This window comes from Dysidea avara, chromosome 8 (genome assembly GCF_963678975.1).
Source record: "Dysidea avara chromosome 8, odDysAvar1.4, whole genome shotgun sequence".
In the NCBI taxonomy this organism is placed as follows: Eukaryota; Metazoa; Porifera; class Demospongiae; order Dictyoceratida; family Dysideidae; genus Dysidea; species Dysidea avara.
The window spans coordinates 5,536,696-5,560,112 of record NC_089279.1 but is presented as its reverse complement, the minus strand read 5'-3'; the positions used below and the strand labels follow the sequence as shown (position 1 = coordinate 5,560,112).

Below are 23,417 nucleotides of genomic sequence, written 5' to 3'. Positions count from 1 at the left end.
TTTTGATAGAACATGAGTAGTGACATTTCATAATAGTGAAAATTTTACACTTGTTCAGATAATTAGGGATTTCCCCTTTTCACCCTATGGTCCCTTTCTATTTTCCATGCCTTAAATATAAATTAACAAAACCAGTATCCTTACGTAAGCAGTAATGACCACATAATATATGCTACCACAGTACATTCTTGATAAGAGAAATATCATTAGAAATATACAAAGTGAACAAATAAAATTTCCTAAAGGTCTGTATATGCCTAAGAGACAATTAAGACACTATACAAACAAGCTACATGTGTTAGTCAGTCTAGTCAGAAAAGATTTGGATCCTGTTATTACCATGGTCTGTGATGTAGATTTTACCATCATTACTAATAGCTAATCCTCCATTAGATGAAAACTGTCCTTGAGCAGAGCCTCTGGATCCAAAGCAGTGCACAAATACACCATCTTTGTCAAAGACAGATACACGACAATTCCCACATTCTAGCACAAGGATGAAGCCATACTTATCTGTAGTAATACCAGTTGGACTATTCAGTTTACCCCTGCCGGTTCCTTGTTCACCAAACTTGCCCACGTAGGCACCATCTAGTGTAAATATGGAGATGCAGTGGTGACCATAATTAGCAACAAGTAACTGATCATTGTTGGTCACAGTGATGTGATAAGGATTGGATAAATGACCTGAACCAAATATTTTACAAAATTGACCACCACACTGAAATACTGAAATACGGTTACTAGCACATTCAGTAATGTATACTCTGCCATTGTGAACTACAATACCTAAGGGATGATTTAGTTTACCATGTCCTGATCCACCACTGTCAAACTGAAGCAAATAGTCTCCATTAGCATTAAACTTCTGTACCCTGTTGTTATTATAATCAGTAACATACAAGTGGCCATCAGGATCAAATGCTACCCCCAGTGGATAATTAAATTGTCCATTACCATTTCCACTACTGCCAATCTTTCTAATTTGTTGGTCTTGACTATCAAACATCCACACACAATGGTTACTGTCATCCCCAACAGCCCATACTCCATCCTTACCAAATGCAATATCCCGTGGGTGTTTCAGCCCTCCTTCATCAACAATCTTGTTTGGCTTATCCATTGCACGATAGTTTCTGTGCACATTCACAAGGTAAGGACTTCCCTTAATGTGTTGTTTGTTAATAGTAACTGATAGTCTTAGATCTCCCACATGATTGGCTATAAATGATGCTGAGTAGCTGCCATCTTTGTTATCCTTCGTTTCTACTGGAATGACATCTCCCCTACTGGACTGTGCTTGACTGGTAATATCACTACCTTCTTTGTGGCAGATGTGATTATGGCGATCTTTAGTGACTACGTTGAAATTAACCATTTCCACTTTTGAAATCATTTTAGGCACATTTAAAGCTTCAGAATTTGCAACGGAAATATTGGGACCGATATAAAGCTTACCAAACTGTGGAAATGACTTATCAAAATCTTTGACACATTCAAATTCTACAGCAAGACATTCTACTGGCTCAGTTCCCAACTTGTCATAGAGTTCACCCAACCTCTTCACGTTATCCATCACTTGTTTCTTCATCAACAATGCTTCTTGATCTGACCCTCTCTTCACTGCACTGTTTAGTTCTTTCACACTCTCTAGTTCTGCTTGGGAATGTTCCATCTTCTCCAAATGGAGGGAAGCTTCTTTCTGCTTCTGTCCCAACACTTTATGCAACTCTGTTTTTAGATCATCTTTTTGTTGTTGCAATCGTTGGAGCAACTGTCGCTGCACTTTTTCATAATATACATCAATTTCCTTGTCAACACTGGTAGCTTTAGCTCCAATCTCATCTTTAACACCATGTACTTTATTGTGAGCAGTTGACAGTCCTTCAATCATCTTCTCTACTGGTTTCATCATATCATCCATTTGTTGTCGATACTTGTTAGCCACCTTCTTCACAGTATCATGTTCATGTTGTAAATGATCCTTCATGATGCAGTAGTGACACACCAACTGCTCACACGTTTCACAATAAAAATTCAGTTCTATTTCGTGCTCCTGGCATAAAGCAAACTTGGCTTTTGGTTTTACAGTGACGTTCTCTTTCTTAGACTGCACCTCATTGAGTGGCATCATGTTGTGGTCTTGATAATCTCTACTGTACTTGTGGTTGTCAGTACATCGGCTGCACAGGAAGGCGCTACAGTTAAGGCACAGAACTTCCACCGGGTCCTCCGAGTCCCGCCTAACACAAAGATCACATTTAACTTCCTCTTCTCCCTCAACCTTGCGCTTTAGAGCAATTTCATCCAAGAGGCGGTTAATGAAAAAGTTGTTCGGCAAATCTTTTACCCCTCCAGCTGGTACGACGCTAGCTCTCCTACACTCAGGACAAGCGATGCTGGACTCGTTCGCTGACTTTCCCTGTAGCTTCGTCAAACACGCTTCACAGTACGAGTGATAACAGGGGAGATATTTAGGATTCTTGTACAGCTCACAACAAATAGGACACGCAAGGTGACCAGTCATCTTCTTCATTTGCTTGGCAGCCATTGTTGCATGTAGTTATTATAAATCTCGTGCTGATGTTTGGGTGGAGAAAATCCCCACCCAAACGAAAAGAGATGTAAACAGTGATGATTTGATCACATGATTTGTACTGCCTGGATATTTTAAACTGTGAACCAGCTCATGCTGGTGTATATAGGTCATTATCATGATTAGGTGATTACAAAAGGTTACACAATAAGTGATGTTACAGTGTAATAGTGACTGACATTAGAGCAGTGATAATCTGGACAGTACATTACAATATGACAACAAAAATAACCTCAGAAGGTTTACATCCAGTTATACCCTTAACCAAAATGGATTGCATTACAATAATAATATAATTATTTAGCAGGGTCACACCTTTGGTGCAGAGCAGTTATTACTAACAGTTTTCTTCAGTTTGGCACCTTTAAGGGCCTTAGCTAGTGGACTCTCATCCTCGCTGTCACTGTTGTCTTGGTAACTACTAGCAACACTCGGGATGGCTTGGGCAGTTTTGGTGGTGGTACTTGAGAATCAGATCTCCTCATGTGTGTAGTTGGAGGTGTCATCAGTTGTGGGACTTTATTAGGAACAGGGGGATGTGGGGATGAGATGGGCATGGAATGCCGAGAGAGTACAAAACTGGGTGGCTCAACTTCCACATACAGTTGCTCTTCTACTGGTGTGCTGGGACGTATCGGGGATCCTACACTCTCTGCTTTCTTGCGAAGTTGGGTCATCAAGTCATCCCGCGGCTGGCATTTACAGGAGGAGGGAGTACACCATTTTCTGTCATTGCTGATGATGGTGGTGGTGGCTGCTCCGGATACACATACACCTCTTCTTTGTGTAATGATGATTGTGATGACTTGTACACTGGGGGTGGGGGTGGTGCAGGGGCAGAATTGTAAACAGAAGGTGGGGGTGGTGGGGGCGTACTTGATACAGTTAATGGTGACACAGGCTGACCCATAGTTTGTGATGTGTAAGGAACCTCAGAGTAGTAGTTAGCAGGATCATCTAACTGATCAAAGCTTTGTGATCATCGTGATAGTCCTGAAGTTGATGATACACTACGGACAGGCTGTGGAGTAAGACTGCCACTAATCTGGGATCGTGACATGCCAAGTGATAGAGAATCTAAAACACAAGTAAACAAATCACAACATGTACAGAAACAAAAATGTTACCTTGAAAATCACTAGTTACTGCAGTCAAAGGACATGCCTCTGCTAAATAATCAATAGATTTCTCAGGGAGAACACTAGGCCGTTCAATAGCAACAGACAACTCTTGTGAAATATCTTGTAATCTTTGTAAATCACCAACCATACATTCTATGACCACACATGATGTCATATGATGTAAAGTGATGTATGTACTCACCATCACTCCCTAATCAAGGTACAGTATCAGGGGTTGTATACAATCACTGGACTGGACTAGTGGACTGGACTGGTGGACTCAGTTTTTTTTTGTTTGTTATTCATTTCAGCACATATTTGGGCAATTGATTGTAGCTATTGCTACATTGAATGTAAAATATGCAGGTGGACCTGTCTACTTGGCACTATCTCTTATCTTAGGATCATGTGCAATTCTCTTTCTTGACATAATCTCTATTGTACGACTACCACTCGTCTTATCATGAAGTACAAACCATACAGCACATGTGTATGTAGTGTTGTAGTAACCATGTATCCTACAAGTTATAGTCATGGAGTCGGCTAACTTCAGTGGTGACAGTTAACTGTCTTGCTATTCGATAGCTGATACAAAGGTTCTATAGTTTTTGCACGGCAGCAACAACAAATGAAATCATGTGCACAAGATTTCAACCAATCAAGTTGATTCAATTTGAATTTTAAACTATAATTACCGTATGTGACTTCTGTTTTAGATTTGTTGACGTGCAAGAACTATTAGAACCTCTATACATAGCTGAAGTTGACAAGTCTGGCATGATCACACCTTTCTTTAGTTTGTGTGTGGGTTTCTTTAAATGTGGAGGAGTGGTCTAACTACATGAGACTAGTATACTTACAACCAGTTTCCCAAATACTTGATTTTAAAAGGGAAAATACCTAAGTCCAGTAGTCCAGTCCACCAGTCCAGTCCAGTGATTGTCTACAACCAGTACCAGGTACGTTCTTCAACTGACAGTTTGACAAGTTGTCTTCTCTCCAGGTCATGGACGGACTGTATTCTATTTGTAGCCTCCTGTAATTAACTACAAAATATTACACCTCAAATTAATTCGTACTTCATCAAATTTCTCTGTACAATGTAAAGAAAACACTGATATGATCAGTGTTGGGGGTAACACGTTACTTATGTAATGTGTTATGTAATATTATTACTTTTGTGGCAACTAAGTAATATAACAAAATATGCTATAAATACAGGTGATATAACTCAAGTTACTTTACTTACAAATGTAACACATTACCTAAGTAATATAGTTACTGGAATCAATCTAATATTACATAATATTATTACTACAAGTAATGAAGTTACTAATCTCGTTAGTGATTCACTGAGTAATGCCTAGCCACAACGAAGTAACGAGGCCTACTGAATGAAGCTTATTCACCAGCTTCTTACTTATAACCAAGATTTGCACATTGCACATTGTCCAACAATGCAATCATGTCACGTGATAAGGTGGTAGTTTCACAGGTGACAGCTTAAGGCTGTGGACACAAAGTAATGTAATATGTAATATTATAGACATATTAAAAATTAAAAATAAGAAATACGGATCGCTAAAAAAAGCCACGAAACAAGAAGGGATCGCTGGGGTGGTAATGTAAACCACAAATCCCTATTTTGACTCTCTATAAATGCTCCATTTGAGTATAAAAGGTCAAAATAGGGATTTGTGGTTTACATTACCACCCCAGCGTTATAGAGGGTCAAAATAGGGATTTGTGGTTTACATTACCACCCCAGCGATCCCTTCTTGTTTCGTGGCTTTTTTTAGCGATCCCTATTTCTTATTTTATGTCTAGTTTGTGTACTTTTTCCAAATCCATTTATAGATTATAAGTTAATTGGCCCATTATAATGTAGCCTAAGCTAACAGAGATTCCTCAGTTTAAAAGGTTAACTCATTAACTAGATATCTTAATGCAATATTAATTTGTAATCTATGACAAAGACTGTATTTTCATTCTGATTTGTACACTCACAAAATAATAAGGTAGGATATATTAATTCCTAGTCTACTCAGTGTTTCAGCCACCATCGTCACACTTTGTGCCATTGCTGAAAACACACTGCTATATGAGCTAGCTACCTGTCAGAAGAATTACTGATTGTGCACCTATCATACAGGAGACAGTGTTGATGACGGCACAGGAGACTTGAAGAAGAACAAGATGTCTCAGGTGTTTATTCTAAAAGAAGGAAAAGAATGAAACTCTGTTATAAGAATGGTAACTGTTAGTGTTATAATTCCTGTAGAGTCCATTTTTTAAAAAAAAAGTGAAGAACGATGCATACATCAAGCACATGCATTATAGGTGTAGAGTTGTCTAGCAGAATAGGTAGTGAAGAGATAGCTATAGATAGTAGCTGTAGTGCTGTTATTGTAGTGATGATGCTTACAACACCTTTGTATAAATGTACGAGTTGCACATATGAACATGCAAGGCTACATGCAGCAGCAACCGTGTGAGTTGGTGTTAATCAAGCTAAATAGGAGGAGATGGCTAGGCTTGGCCGAAGTCTTCCTGTGCCGGTGTCTGCATGTACAAATCACAATGTCACTATACTAGTGGCCAGTGACGTAGCCAGTCTTACACGATTACCAGGGATTTGGCAGTCATACCCATGCAAGACTACTTTAAACTGGCATAATGAGTTCCAATTGCCAGGACTTAGACTGGGCTCTAGCCCTGGAAAGCCTAGGTGTAGCCTGCTAGCAGCAGTGTGTCATAAAGTGGAACACCATAGGTATAGTCAGCAAATTTAAGTCTGGTTAGCATGTGTTGTGTTCATAAATACTTGCAACTGTCAGTGTCACTAGCTGATTGGAGAATGTGCTAGAGTAAGAACACAGTAGCTAGTTACAGTGACATAAGCACAGTAGCACACAATCCTCCCATATAGTCTGGCTGTTAAACATCAAAAAAGGGTCAAACCTTGAAGAAATTGGTATAGAAGCAATTTTGGTGTCAGAAGAAGCGGAATTTTTCAGACAACAACATATCCAAAATCCACCTCAATGGCATTCGGGGAATTTAATTTATGACCATTTATATTAATTAGCCTGACTTTAGTGTTTCACACATGAACTTGCACCCATACTTGACTTGTTTCATCAAAAATGCCAGCATTAGTGTACAATTTGTATAATATTAATGCAAAATATCAATAAGCACCTTTCACCGCACCTTTCACCATTATTATTTTAGAATATACGTAGCTACCATGTGTGTGGCTAAAAGGTGTGACGTAATGGCCTATGTATGTCTGGAGTGCTCTGCATGCAGGTTGGGCTATACCAGACTATAGTACACACCTAGCAATGGTGGAGTTTTGTTTTGTAATTAGGAAATGAAGTATGATTAATTACTATAAATATAAGGCAGCCTTACAATGTTAAAGTGACTCTATTGCTGTAGTAGGTCTGTTGTTTTTGTAACTCCCACAACACTTGTATCCTTACACCCCAACACATGCAGTTACCATATGATTAACTGGGTTATGCCACCACTAGGGGTTGGCTGTCATTATTAACAACTGATTACATCTCACACACAATCGACAAATCCTACTATACAATGAAAATTTAGAATAAAAATGAGGTGGGGGCTTGCAAATTCATAATAAACTAACAAAAAAAATTCATAGCAGTCCAGCAGGGCTGCCCAGAGAAATTAAGGGGCCCAGGGCAAAGAGTTAAAGTGGGGCCCTTGACCCAAGTTGTAAAGTGAAGACCAAAAAAAAAAAAAAACAAGGTCACAACCTGCTGGCAATGACAATAACTACCCATCACCAACCATATCTCCTTATCTATAAGCTTGCTACACTGCTCCTCTGAAGAATACTGTGACTGCTCTATTAGAGTATTTAGATCTGACTGCTCTATTAGGGTATATCGATCTTTTAAACAGTATTCAGGAGGCCCTTCGTGGGGCCTCCTGGGGCCCCTTTCAGGCTGGGGCCCGGGGAAAAATGCCCCAGTTGCCCCCCCCTGTGGGCGGCCCTGCAGTCCAGCCCAATACTACTCTAGGAAAAACCTGGTGGCCTTTTTTTTTTTTAACCACCAGGGAAAAACCCAAAAAGAGCACCACCCCAATGTATGCATAAAACATGTAACAAATCTAAAAACAAGTTGTGTCCAATCACAATAAAGTCCATAATCTTTCCATCCAATTCATTATCATCTACCTAACAATCTGTCAAGGAAAATAAGGGAGGGAGGGAGGGAGGGGGCCAACCTACTTACGTTGTACACGTGGCATAGATTGAATATAATGCACACTACACACATATAAATACCCTTGCGTCATGTGATGACATGACGCAATACCACACCCCATTCATGTGGGAGCTTATTTTCCTGCTCTTTCACTTTGTTCAGATGCTAGAAAATACATCTCCCACAACACTTGTATCCTTACACCCCAACACATGCAGTTACCATATGATTAACTGGGTTGTGCCACCACTAGGGGTTGGCTGTCATTATTAACAACTGATTAGATGTAGCAAAGAAAGCTGTATGAGCAAAGATACAGACCTAGGCTCTTGGAGACTTCCAGCCTGCTTTCCACACTGTCTTTTATGTAGCCATCCTTGGCATTTTCTGACTTCCACCTCCCATGCCTTTTGTGGTTTGCTGCTGCAGTTGCCCCACCTGCTCTTAAACTATGCAGACCGAATTCACAAGCTGGGAAACCCAGAGCAGCTATCTTCCTATTGAAAAGGTCCCTCAAGCAGGTATCGTTGATTCTCCCGGATTCCCTCAATTTCTCACCATTCTTCATCTTCTGTATTGGCCTGAAGAAGTATCTTTGGTCATCCCACGAAATGTGGTTTATGGCCATGTAGCACTCCAACATAGCTACCGGGCATGTACGCAACTTAGTCCTGGCCACCAGCAGCTCGTCCCCTTGTCTTAGCTGGTCAGTCTTGCTACCGGTGATGCGTATCTTCATCATCTCCCCTGATACTATACAATCGCACGGTCTAAGCTCCAGCACCTCTGCAGCACGCATGAATCCTGAGAAGCCTAGCAGGCAGGCTGTAGCTAGTCGTAAATCTGACAGTGAGCCTGACCTCTCTGCATCCTCCACAATAGCTTCTAACATTTCGACTGTTGCTGGTTCCTTCTTCACTACCGGTTTGGCCAGCGAACGCCTTAGCCCTTCCAGCGTAGCTTTAACAAAGTAGCTTTAACAAAGAAATCCGAAAGCAATGGAGGCAGGCCCGCACTTGAGTGCACCCAAGACACAGCATTGCAGGCTTCCTCAACTGCTGACTTGGACCCCTTTGTCTCACCAATGTATTGCAAGTATAGGGCAAACTCGTGGGGCCTTGCAGGAATTGGCGAAAGGTTGTGGCCAACTGCCCACAACTTCCATCTTCGGAATGCTCCGAGGTATTTCTTCATCGTATTGCTGGCACGGCTGTGAAGGATTGTTTGTGGCAGCCTACTAGCCAGGTCCTTCAATTCTGGGTCTTCCAACTAATCAATCAGTTTCCAAGTTCCTTGTGCAAGAACACCTACAAAATTAAATATGCTGAATGCACACAATAACAGAGCTACCGCCAATGCAATTCAGACAACTTGAGCTGTGACAAATCAATTGACTTGGCTAACATTAAACTGCAACCCACCCAACTTGACTAACACTGATCTGTGACCAACCCATCTCGAATACATTGGGCTGTGACCAAACATCTTGAATACATTGGGCTGTGACCAAACATCTTGAATACATTGGGCTGTGACCAACACCACTTGACTACATTTAGCTGTGACCAACATAACTTGACTACATTGAGCTGTGACCAACACAACTTGACATTGATCTGTGACCAACACGACTTGACTACATTGGGCTATGATCAACACAACTTGACTAATATTAAACTGTGACCAACCCACTTGACTACATCAGGCTGTGACCAACACAACTTGAATACATTGAGCTGTGACCAACACAGTTTGACTAACCTAATTTGTGGCCAACAAAACTCAACTACATTGAGCTGTGACCAACACAGCTTGACTAACCTGATTTGTGACCAACACAACTTGAATAACATCGAGCTGTGACCAACACAACTTGACTACATTGGGCTGTGCCCAACATAACTTGACAACATTGAGCTGTGACCAACACAACTTGACAACATTGAGCTGTGACCACACAACTTGACTACATTGGGCTGTGACCAACACAACATGACTACATTGAGCTGTGACCAACACAACTTGACTACATTGAGCTGTGACCAACACAACTTGACTACATCGAGCTGTGACCTACACAACTTGGCTACATCGAGCTGTGACCAACACAACATGACTACATTGAGCTGTGACCAACACAACTTGACTACATCAAGCTGTGACCGGCTACATTGGGCTGTGACTGACACGATGTGGCTAACACAACTTGACCGACTGAACATTTAGGAGTTGGTAATGCCCAATTGACGTCTACCAGATAAGGCAGTAATTAGGCTATGACATACAGGAGGATATACTTCCACACACACAGTGTATATCTACCAAGTATCGCTTATACAACTCCTTTTTATTTAAAATTTATTTTAATTTTTTTATTATTAATTACCCATCATTTGTGTTAACACCATAATTTTATTCTAAAAATTAAACTCTAGTCTCATGGCAATAACTGGGGTGTTGGGGACAGACTTAAACAAGCTAGCGCCCAGGACACCCGGCAAAATCAATTCTTTGTCTTGGGGCAATTCAATCCATGCCGCGACAAATTCTGCTGGCTCCATTCCATTTGGAAACAACAGTGGCCAGAAAGGGGATGACAACCACTTTGGAATGATTAACGTGCCTTGGGACCTTGTATTCTGAGCATGTCTAATAACCCTAGGTATTAAATGAACAGGTGGGACCCACCAATTGTTATCCTCCGCCCAACTACAGGTAAAGACATCGACTGCTTCTGCACCCGGTGTCCAGAATCTGGAGTTAAACCTACCGAGTTGAGCATTCCTTATGCTTGCAAATCTATCAACAGTGTGGGGGCCCCATATGCCATCTAACCATTGAAATACCATTGGGTTTAGCATCCAATCATCATAATCCACGACCCTACTGTAGTAATCTGCTAACTCTTTCTCCTCTCTAGGTATCCACTCAGGCTCAACTCGGATGTGGCTATTGGTGCAAGTAGCAAAAATGCTCAAGGCCTCGGTTTGCAGGAGGGGTTTGGGACTACCATGCTGTACGATCCTCACCACGTTTTGATTGTCAGTAAACCACCGTAATCTTTCATTCTTAAGCTTGTCTTTAAAGGACTCTAGCACCATCCTCACTGCATGCAACTCACGCCATGTAGAACTTTGTGTTGCCTCTTCATTTGACCACTGGCCATTGGCAACTAGGTTCCCATGCTCAACAGTGTATCCCCCATATCCTGTAGCACTAGCATCCGAATAAACCATTCGGACTGCTGATGGCTTAGGCCAAATATCCTGCCCATTAAAATCTTTTAACCTGTCAAGCCAGAATCTTACTTCTTCTAAGGCCTCTGCCGATAGTTCCAACTTTTGGAACCAGGACAGTCTGGTATTCAGAGTGGCATACATGCTCCGCGTCATCAGGCGGGAGACGGGACCCAGGCCAAGGGACATTGAGTTTATCTTACCAATCACACTAGCCAAATACCTTGTTTGCACACACCTAACACTCTGTATCTCTAGCAGCCTAGTTTTAAGAACCCTTATCTTGTCCTCAGGAATGGCAAACTCTCCTTTAGAGAGATCTATCAGGAACCCAAGCCATTCTATACTATTAGATGGCGTCCACTCGCTCTTCTCCACATTGACCACACGTCCGGCCTTTTCAAGGTCTCCTTTGACAAGCATACTCTCATGCAGAGCCCTCTCAAAGCCTTGGACTGCCACAATCCCATCATCAAGGTAAATTATGGCTTTCAATCCACGTCCCCTCCAGTATCTAATTAATGGCCTCAAGAGCTTTGTAAACAAATAACAAGCTGTGGACAGTCCAAAGGGTAGCACGGCAAAAACAAAGTAGTTTAGAACACCCTTAATCTCCCACTGGAAACCCAAAAACTTATGGTAGTCTGGGTGCATATCAACATGATGATAACCCGACTTGAGGTCGAATTTGAACATATACTCACCTTTCTCAAACATTAGGGCAGCAGTGCGTAGGTCCTCATATTTAAAACTAATAACATGCAAACACTTATTCAGGTATTTTAGATTAAGGACTAAACGTAATTTACCTGCTGAATTTGCTACAACAGAAAGGGGATTACACAGGTGTGGACTTTCTCGGACTCTAATGATGCAGCGATTACTAAGAAGGCTCTCCACTGCCTCATTAACAAACTCACTGTGTAGTTTAGCTGACTGGTGGTTATGCTGTGACCAGGAAGGGGGGATAAATTTTAAAGGTAGGCGGTACCCATTCTTGATACAATCCAGTATGGGGGGTGGGGCATGCAACACGTCTTTCCAAAAAACAGATCTTTGCTTTAGCCGGCCCTGCACACGTGTGATTTGGGGCTCTGCACTGTCTGACTCCCAAAACCTGGTTGCCAAGTCTCCACCCTTATAGTGGTTCTCCACCACCATATTATAATCATTTCTTAACTCAGTGCCATTATTGGATACCGGCTTGTCACCCTTCACCCTACTGGCATGCTTTCCATAACTCTTTATGTCAGTGGTGACCTTATTGACACTTTTGTTCAGTACTGGAGAACAGGCTTCCTCTCTACTAACACAGGCTGTGATGTTCTTGGGATGACATACTGTGCTATCAACACATTCACAAAATAAACCTGATCCCATGCACATATCATCTACATCCAACTCATCACACATACAGACATCTGACTCAGCACTGGTGCTTACCACAGGCTGTAACAAAGGATACGTTCTTGGTGGCGCTGAACAAGTTGCTTGGATGTGGCCATACGCACCACAGCAAAAACATGGCCCCAACACACGAGGCTTAAACTGCCGCTGAGGCACTGGTGGTGGCAGAGCAAACCGCTCTCTTCTACCATACTCCGGGTATGGGTCAAATCTGTGTTCCCGGTGGTGATCCTGTCTTGGCCTCCTGAACTTTCCACCACCACCACCACCACGCTTAGCACCCCTCTTCACTTGAGATCGTTCCTGCTCCTTCTGGGCCTCCTTCTCCGACCTGGCGATCTCCTTCTCGTCCTCCGGCCCATCTGCCAAAGGATCCGCCATGTAGTGCTTAACCGTCGCTCAGCTAAGGTCCGAGCGGTCAGCTATTTTAATATGTTTTTGCCTTGTGGCAAGCGCCTTGGTACCTTCATCAAGGCTCAGCTCAGCTTTCTTGACGGCCTCCTTCGCTTCGGGGTCCACAGGCTTGATCCTGGCGAGCTCGGACTTGGCGATGTCGATGGCGTCCTCAATGCCGCAATTGAAGTTAAACTGATGCTCGTTCCCCTTCCTTCTAAACTCATAGGTGGACGAGCCAATTCTCTTGGAGAACTGTTGAACGGTTTTCTCCAGTGCAGCACTCATCTCCCGCTTAAACTCGTTCAGGGACGACATGATCTTTCCCTCCAGCTCTTTCTTGGTCTCGCGGAACTCCGCCATCATTTCGTCTAACTTTGCCTCCATTTCTCCACGAAAAATTTTGCAAACGAAAATACAGCCAACTAGAGGTGTACCGATATGGGTTTTTGGCATGTACCGATATCCGATATTGATGCCACCAAAAGAAACCAATAACCGATAGCCGATCCAATATTTGCATTATAGTTTTAAGCAAACAAAAGTGTACATTCACCACAACATGTGCATGTACTCTGCCTGTGGTGGTATATAGCTTGAGTTTCTATTGTGCAATCCAGACAATTAGATGCCCACAAACATTTTTATGTATACTCCCACGAAGTCTTACACGGATATTTCTGCATTAATCCGCATTCTAATGGCTTGTGAGAAAGCTGGTACAGCAAGTTTCCTTGGTATAAGCCTAGAAAACCAATGCATAATCTGTTTATGCACAAACTATTGCTACTGTATAAATATCGGTTGCGATATCGGTCCTCCTGCTGTTCTGTACCGATACCGATATTGGTAAAAATTACCTTATCGGTGGCCGATATTTTAGTTGATCCGATTATCGGTACACCTCTACAGCCAACCTACTTACGTTGTACACGTGGCATAGATTGAATATAATGCACACTACACACATATAAATACCCTTGCGTCACATGATGACATGACGCAATACCACACCCCATTCACGTGGGAGCTTATTTTCCTGCTCTTTCACTTTGTTCAGATGCTAGAAAATACACGTCTTCCATCTTGCAATAAAATAATTCAGTTTTTGTAGTATAAATACAGAGCACAATTTGTTGTTTGTATGAGTATAGTATTAAGTGTTTGAGTTAGTTGAGCTTATTAAAGTGCTTCTAACGTCTGAGAGCTATACCAGCTTAGTGCTTGATCACTGAAATTTGCAATATAAAGCTTTTATTGTAAGGTAAGCTGTTGACTATTAACTATCTACACATGCAGTAATGATCATTAATTAAATCTGTTCTTAGTGCATGTTGCTAGTTTATTCTACCTATTAATTTATCTTTAATTTTTGCGTTATCATTAACAAGTAAATTGCATTAAAATTTAGTAGCTGGTTTGAAGTTGTGCATATTTTGACTGTAGATCAAGCTTTATCACAGTCGAAGAGGGATCTTAAGGAGCAGTTAGCACAATTAAAGTAGACAGTTGTGTCATATGCAAACAAGGATTTTAAAATGATAAAACTATTACAGTGACAGAAAAGGGTATTATTATAATATGAGCCTTATTAGCTTCAGTAAAGAACGTGGACATTGAATGCTTCATTCAGACTCCTATTGGAAAAGTCTTAGTACATAAAAGCTGCAGTCGAGATTACACCAACCAAAGAAGGGTCACTTGTTGCAGCAGTGTTGAAGAGGATCAGCTTCCATAAGCAAAAAGGTTAAGATCTAGCTTGATATCATTTAATTGGAAAGAAAACTGTATGCTATGTGGGGAAAAAGCTGAAGTTGATGCTTGCCACCCACAGAGAAACAAAATACACAATGTTACAACACTTGCTATGCGTGATAATCTACTAGAGTGTTGTGACAAAAGGGGTGGTACATGGGCATCTGAGGCTCAGAAACATCTGTATGGCTGTTTTGATTTAGTTGTAGCAGAGGAAAATTACCATGCAAATTGTTATTCACGATTTTTGCTAAATAAAGGAAACACTTTATCAATAGAAAGTGTTCCAGGTAGGCCGAGGACAAAGGGATGTTGCATTGGTTCCACATGTTGGACCAGTGGCTTGAATCAGAGGCTGATGCCGAGCTCTATACACTATCAGAATAGCATGACAAGATGAGATAATTATCTGGAGGATCTGACACTTATACTCCTAAAACAAAAATTGCACAAACATTATGAAGGCTGCATATTCTTTGCAGAGGTTAAGGGGTGTGGTTCTGTTTTGTGCTTTAGAAACATGGCAGGTTATACTATCAATGACAAATGGTATTCGGAAAAGAAAGAAAACATAGAAGAGGAAGCAGAGTGCTTAGTAAGTAAGTGCAGCAGCTAAAATTGTAAGGGCTGAAATTAGGGAAAGAATAATTATACAAAATCATACCTCACTAATGAAGATATTGCTAATGCTAATGTTATTGGAATGGATACCATGCCATCTGCAAACATTTCTGGCAACTCTTCCTTATACAACCTGAGCAGAACAGCATTGGTGAATTGGTCATTCAATTATACAGTCTGCAAGACCAAAATCTGTTATAACCACTACACTATTTGGCATTGGTGTTGAGATGGACCATGTGTTTGGGTAAAGGTGGCTTGTAAATGAACTGTCACAGCTAAGTTACTCCATCAGTTATGATGAGGTAAACAGATACACACAATCTGTTATTCAGAGTGAAGCCTTGATAACTTGCTTGCAGAGTGCCAGTGGGTTGCAGATAATGTTGACCACAATGTGGCATCATTAGATGGTAGTGGTAGCTTGCATGGTATGGGAATTATCTATAGCTGCTTCGACAATCAATGGATTACAAACTCCATACACTATGCCATTACTAATCTTCTCTGGCACTGTGGATGGACATTCAGTCATACTTGGAACAAATTGTTCAGGTTTTATGTAGACAGACAGCCTTTTCTAACTGCCATGGTTCTTTTTGAAAATCTGACTGCCCATTATTGATTTGAACCCATCTTGATGATAACTGCATTATATTCCACATTGATGTACATCCAAAGTCAAGCTGAACAACTGAATATCCCAACACCATGTGTAACATTTAATCAGCCATTGTGACTCAAAGCAGTTGAAATAATACAAGCAAGATCATAGAATTAGTTTGCAGGCTTGATCGTTCTGCCCTGATGCTATAAACCTTGCAATTTAGACATGCTATAACTTTCTTCATATGTTAAACCAGCCAAAGCACCTATCCTGAAAAGTGTATGCCCCTACAAGCACGGGAACATGGGTAAATGATTCCTTCGCACACTATTCCGCATAACATTACATAATCACCTGTTCATCTATGGCGTGTTTCTAGCATACTAAAGAGATTTTTGAAACGATAACCATGTAGTCTATACAAGAGAAGGATAGCAAAAGGCAGGAGGTAAGTTACGAGATTGTAGTGCAACTTTTCTATAAGACAGGCTTTTAGGCCAGGTGTGTGTTTGCGCATGCATAGTTGTAAAGCACCTGAAAACTAGCCTTAACGTATTTTGCTTCAATTATAAGAAGACTTGGCAGTGTTTATTGTATTGTAAGGAACATTAGGACACCGGTTGCTAGTGTTACAATGTCCTCACAAAGCTGACAATCCGATTTTTACTAGTTATGGCTTTATAAGACTCTTGTGGTTACTGTTGTGTAAACAGAAACTGCATAATCAAATTCCTTAGACAATAGCAAACAATATTATATATAGTTTTATGGTAATTCGTTTTACAGTTTGTGAAGTATACAGAATAACATTGTCCTTGAAAATGTTGGTGGTAAAAAAATTTAACAAGGAATAAAAAAATTCCCCAAAGTGGTTTTTGGTGGACTTTGAATATGTCATTCTACAAAAACATTCGCTTCTTTTGATACCAAATTTTCTTCTATACCAATTTCATCAAGGTCCAACCCTTCAACAGCCAGACTAATATAAGACTGTCAGGTTTCACACCCTTAAGTTGTTTATGACATGGATACCATATGGGAGGGTTGTTGATGATATGTGGTTAGACCACAAAATATTTTTAAATGGTAGGGTTGTAATAAATATCCTACCCAACCTTTTCTGTGTGTGAAAAGCAGCCATAATATCAGCGCTACCATTCTTCCCCCTATAATGGACAAACAAAACACTCACTGTGGTGGCTAGGAAGAGAATAAACCGATGCCTTGCATGTGCACTTGAACGGCTTCTTGTAGCGAACACAGGAAGCTTACTAGAGACCCTAATATGGCAATCTTGTAAGGTAAAAGAGTGCTGCACAACTTCAATCTGCCATCTATTAACGTTATAGAGACTATAGTCGAACAATATGCATCCCTGAGCACACAAGATCCCGTAATTTTGTTCTTCTACGGCTTCTTCTGTATATGGAACAGCAGGCAATGGCGAAGAAGACCTTAGAAATTTATCTTTTAAAAAATTGTATATGTCTCTGGTCATGCTGTCATGAAAGTAGCTAAATGGGAGTATGTAAATTAGCAGTAACATGAACCACAGGGAAATCATACAAGTGGTAATCACCATTAAGGAATGTACCTAAAATCATTTGATGGCCAATAAATACTCCTCTCCTACTCCCTACACTATCATAGTACTAAGATATTGTAGTGTAGTGTATATACCAGTACATGTTTAGGTGATATAGTAGATCATTTGGTTATCTGGACCACAAATGGTATCAGGTGATGATAAAAGTGTTTAGTGACTTGGTTGGGAAAGCCCATATTGCACTTTGTATGGGAGGATCACATGTGCTGACAAGTACTGTATTACAGTACCAATTAGCTACAGTAACTGTATGAGTCATACAGTAAGAAATGTCATGAAAAGAACCTCACTTAGACAAGATGATTGATCACATGTGACATTGTAAATCACTAAAACTAATCCTATCAGTTGTGAAATAGATTATGCAAACCCAAAAATTGATGTGGTTTGGGCACTCTGAGATAAATGCTCTGAGCAAGACGACCAGAGGTACAATATAATACTACATACCTTTGTGTGTATGAATACAGCACTTGGCTTCACTTCATGCTGTATTAGCCTCTCGACACACCCCCACATGTTGCATTTTCTGTACATGCACACGGTGGTGCTTGTAACTACAACATACAGAGCTTTGTCTAGATACATTTAATAAAACATGCAAAACACTCTAATTGAACAATCACACTGAATTTCAAAAATACAATGGTACAGATTATGAAGGACATTCAACCATTTTATATGGGAGGAAACAACACTTGTACAAACTGCCTGATATCCAACTCTTGTTACATTGGAGTGCTCAATATAAGGTTTCTTACTTGATCTGTCAAAATGACAGACCAACATGCCACATGGTCAGCCACTGGTACATAATACGTAGTTGTGATTTGCATACACAATGTCTTTTTAAATGCTTGGGTATGATGTCAGACCACTTAATTTGGTCAGTCATTGTGGCTTTCGGGTCAGAAAATGACAGACTGTTATTTTGAGCCCTGCATTGCTCTGTGTTTCAACAACAACAGAATAGTAGAGTACACACTATACTGAAATGTCACACACTTTAACTTAGCACCGCCCTTTTAATACCATATGAAATCATTAAACACAAACAACATAATCTTCTTCATTACACACAAAACATGCCCTCACCCTTCTTAGTTTTCTTTGCCACTTGTCTTAACTGTCCTGGTACAAGCTTCTTTTGCTTCATTGACACTCTTTTTCAACTCTACAATATGATAACATCAACTATGAATATTATGTGTTTATGTAGTGGTCACCTCTGTCACATTCCTTTTCAATGGTATTAGCAGACTTGTGAAATTCTTCCAATCTTCCATGCATCGCAGTGCTTCTAACTATAACATTCAGTGCTGGTCACTGTAAAGTGTTAATAATAAATAATACAAAGAAAACACTCTAATTGAACAATCACACTGAATTTCAAAAATACAATGGTACAGATTATGAAGGACATTCAACCATTTTATATAGTAGGAAACAGTACTTGTACAAACTGCTATCCAAATCTTGTTACATTGTACTGTGTTTCAACAACAACAGAATAGTAGAGTACACACTATACTGAAATGCCACACACTTTAACTTAGCACTGCACTTTTAATACCATATGAAATCATTAAACACAAACAACGTCATCTTCATTGCACATTCCACCAGTTGTTTGGTGAGAAGTTTCAAGAGTGTACAAAACATTTAGTATACATACAAGAGTTATACTACACTGGATCATCACTAATACACAACATTTAGTACATACAAGAGTTATACTACACTGGATCATCACTAATACACAACTCTGTTCTCAACACAAAGTCTGTTCAGATTAGTGCAGACCATTGATTATGAATTTAGCTGGGCCTGCGAAAACAGGGCATGTGGGCACATAAATTATTTTTTGTTTACTTTTTCAAACTTTCATGACGCGTAACTTTTTATACCATTATACTAGTCATGAAATTATCACCCCTTATTAAACGTATAATTGGTCATATAACACAAGTTACAGAATACAAATATGCTATTCCAGTACTGAGATATAACCCATCATGTGATGGAGTGCAGTTTGTGCCCACATGCTATGTTTTATCAGCCTTTAAACTCAAAGTAATACACAATTTCTGATAGTCTACAAGGACTGAGCTGTCGTTTTTCAGTTGGTACAACACCGGTACAGCCTACTGGGAAAGCAGTTCACACCACAGGTGTATGTTCTATTAGAGTGTTCGCAGGTATAAGTGTTAGGTGTAGCAAGTGAATAGATGTATAGTTTTATAGGATTGTATGGTATGGTTTGTAAGTTATAGCAATTTAGAAGCAGTACTTAGATTGGAGCCTCTACAAATTTGGCGGTTAGAAGGTTTTAAGTGTTGAACAATGCGCAAGTTCCTTAATTAAATCAGTGATATTATTGATGGTGTTAGTGTACAGGGTGTGTGTAATTTTTAGTGTTGTACCAATTCCCACTTTTTAGGAAAAACTGATATCTGATATATTTTTACCCCGTTTAACGATAGTTAACCGATACCCGATTGTAGGTCTCTACAAATAATACTTGTGCAATCTCACAGCATTGGCTCTACTTTTAGTGGGGTATGTACACCTACCTTAACTCAAAGTTGCTAGTCAGACAAGTAAGCTAGAGCTTGAATCATCACTGTTTATCTTTGTGGTTACCACAAAACATAAACAGATTACCTAAGTACATACCAGAGCCAGCCCTACAGTGGGGAGTGTATAAACAGTGGAATGGACTACTAGGATGGTGGAATGGAATTTTTTAAAGTTCAATATTGTTTTTTACATCCAAATAAGTACAACTTCTCCCCTTAAGTAAGCAAATAAATAAGATTCCCCTTGAAATCCCCTTGAAATCAGTTCATTTAGCATACTTTTCCTCACCACAGCACTTGTATATGACTTATACCTCAATACTTTATTACTTGTCTGAAACTAACTGTCTTAATGGAGGCTTGGTTCAGTGTGTAATGTGGCACTGCCACAACAAACTTTAATTTGGCTTAAATTTTCTCATAGCTTACAAGATAGTCCCGTTTCACTTTACCCAAAGATTTTCGCTTAGGCTCCTAGCTAGGTTAGTGGTAAACACCTCGTACAGGCTCTGCCTTCTGTGTTCACCCTCCAGTGCCTAACTGGTAAAGTTGATAATAAATAGATGAATACTTCATTGTACAGTGAATGTACTTTACAATGCATACATGTAATCAGCTAGCTAGCTAACCTTTTATCATTTGGGAACAAGGGTTAAGTCAGGAGTCTTCTTGGCATTCCCAATAAACTGCCATTGTGCATGTTCATAACTGACTTTACAGTACATTACATTGGTAAACTTTGTTTATGGTGAGGTGAATATTATGCTAAGGGGAATCCTATTTATTTGCTTACTTAAGGGGAGGAGTTGTACTTATTTGGATGTAAAAACTGATATTGAACTTTAAAAAATTCCATTCCACCATTCCAGTAGTCCATTCCACTGTTTATACACTCCCCCCTCCAGTGGTACTGCATCTGTTGAAGCTGAATAGACTAATAATCTGCTGGTCACAGCCCATTACAACCGATTTCCGATTATGGTAAAAACAGCTAATTATCGGCTACCAGTGTCCTCCTTTGTGCATCTTTGCTGACAGCGAAAAGTGTCGATTTGGCGGTAGCATGTGACACTTCCTTCGTAACAGAAATCATCCGTATTTGTCATAATGGTTGTTTTGATTGCAGAGGTGCTTTTCGAAGAGTTCTTTATTCGTACTGCTGTGTAACATAGCAAACGAAGCATAATGGATGCTTCACTTTTCAGACGATATATATATATATATAACTGATATAGCTGGGGTGTGCGGCACCATTTCAGATGCGGTATGCATGGGTTCACCATTCATAATAATTATTTACAACAAAGTTAACAAACAAGTACACAAAAAATTTAGAATTTCCAACTAGGGTAGGGACCATAGCACATCAATAAAAAGTACTAAAACAAGCTGGAGTAGTGCACGATATTAAATCACAGTAAAACAATAAGAAGTGTTATATCCCTATTGTGCATTTCCATTATGGTATCTTGAGCACAGTAGGGATATAACACTTCTTATTGTTTTACTGTGATTTAATACTGTGCACTATTCCAGCTTGTTTCAGTACTTTTTATCGATGTGCTATGGTCCCTACTCTAGTTTAAAGTTTTGTGTACTTGTACAAGTAAGCCACCTAGTAACATTTTTAAATGGTCTTATTTATAAAATTATATTCAGATATTTCCCAAGGGGTCACCACATCCATGCCGCCTGGGTCACCAACGCCTTGGGATTCACATACACTATCTGAAAAAAATCCAATTAGAAACCCATAAATATTTGAAATCTGAATTATGTACAGTCTGATTTTTTTCATTTCTGTTCATTCACAAACTCATTACTAAGTTGGACATGCAATCAACGAGTCTTAGTGAGTCACACAAATCTTTACTAGAGTCATGAAGAAGGACAAGACGTTCGGTCAAACTAGGATGGGAAGTGGCTAGCTAATTGCCTACTGGATTTTTACAAAGTACACCTGTGTCTCTGTAAACTAAGGCTCCTGTGGTCCCCTAGGCTGTGTCAGCCACTCTCCCCGGCACAAGTAACAGAATATAAATATCACTGTAAAAATTATATTGTATTTTCAAATATTTAGAATCTCATACACAATTTTGATATTTTGCATGGGCGTTGGTGACCCCTCGGATATTTCTTATTGTTACAAACTCACCTTGATGATGATGACGAAGGAAGCACAACTAATGACCAATAAGACATAGACAACATTTCCATTCCATCAACAGAGACCATGTAGACATCCTTCAAAGAGTTATGAAGAGAGTTATAAAAATAGACTCATCTACCATGAACATCATCTTGATGAGATTACAACCATATTTCTGTATCATTCTTGTTGAACAGGCTGAAGATGGCCACACCATAGCCATGATTCCTGTACTCTTGGAGTTTCTTCATCAACAGTTCAATCTCCAGTCTGAGGTTGTTCATGTTGATGGTACTACAGTTTTAGGTGTCAGGGATAACCTTACTGTGACTGTAGTGGCTGTGACAGTAGCACACCATGGCCAAGTGTACCATCTCTAACATGTACTGTACAGCAGACCAACCTGTCAGCGCTACTTCTCCTGCTGACTTCACCAGCTCTGCCCCTAGATTGCTGCATCCATGCTAGGAGTGGCTTCTTGCAGTGCATCGAGATTCCGGTGCACAGATATGCAGGAGTGGACATGACTCCCGGGTTTGCTCCACGTGTATCGACCTAGCGAAAATTGACGTAATGTATAGACTTTACTACTGAAAATTTGTAATCTTCACTCTAGTGCATCCTTCAGAGTAATGAAGAAAGTTATAAAAATAGACATCTGTCATGAACATCATCTTGACGGGAATACAACCATAAATCTATAGCTATCATTCTTGTATAGCAGGCCGCACCATAGCCATGATTCCTGTACTCTTGGAGTTTCATCAAAAGTTCAATCTCCCGTCTGAGGTTGTTCATGTTGGCGGTACTACAGTTTTAGGTGTCAGGGATAGCCTTACTGTGACTGTAGTGGCTGTGATAGTAGCTCACCATGGCCAAGTGGTCACGTGTACCATCTCTAACATGTACTGTACAGCAGACCAACCTGTCAACGCTACTTCTCCTGCTGGCTCCGCCCCCTAGATTGATGCATCCATGCTACGAGTGGCTTCTTGAAGTGCATCGAGATTCCGGCGCAGGACAATACAGGCGCAGACATGACTCCCGAGTTTAATTGCTCCACGTCAGTGCACGTGTATCGACCTAGCGCAAATTGGCGTAAA

General features: G+C 40.3%; 3 protein-coding genes across 4 annotated transcripts in view; all 3 read right to left on the bottom strand.

The window, feature by feature from the left end:
• The window catches only part of LOC136265169 (uncharacterized), a 67,025-nt gene that overhangs the window by 27,071 nt on the left and 16,537 nt on the right, over positions 1-23,417 (bottom strand). The window contains exon 10 of the mRNA XM_066060011.1: positions 23,154-23,397. The gene's annotated coding sequence lies outside the window, so the exon portion shown is untranslated. The remainder of the gene's footprint in view (positions 1-23,153; positions 23,398-23,417) is intronic.
• LOC136265172 (uncharacterized) overlaps positions 1-23,417 on the bottom strand; it is a 40,932-nt gene that overhangs the window by 10,402 nt on the left and 7,113 nt on the right. The window lies entirely within an intron of this gene.
• On the bottom strand, positions 169-23,159 carry LOC136265166 (tripartite motif-containing protein 2-like). Of its 2 annotated transcripts, XM_066059992.1 has the most exons (6): positions 22,321-23,159; positions 18,813-18,912; positions 18,682-18,760; positions 3,920-4,763; positions 3,724-3,870; positions 169-3,673 (listed from the first exon to the last, which is right to left on the bottom strand). In XM_066059992.1, the coding sequence occupies exon 6, from the start codon at positions 2,549-2,551 to the stop codon at positions 308-310; it is 2,244 nt and encodes a 747-aa protein (XP_065916064.1). In that variant the 5' UTR covers positions 2,552-3,673; positions 3,724-3,870; positions 3,920-4,763; positions 18,682-18,760; positions 18,813-18,912; positions 22,321-23,159; the 3' UTR covers positions 169-307. The 2 variants fall into 2 exon arrangements, with proteins under 2 accessions (XP_065916064.1, XP_065916065.1); XM_066059993.1 differs by lacking the exon at positions 22,321-23,159 and having other exon boundaries at positions 18,813-21,486.

Coding starts and splice junctions, on each gene's coding strand:
- LOC136265166 (XM_066059992.1), bottom strand. CDS start 2,551: ATGGCTGCCAAGCAAATGAAGAAGATGACTGGTCACCTTGCGTGTCCT.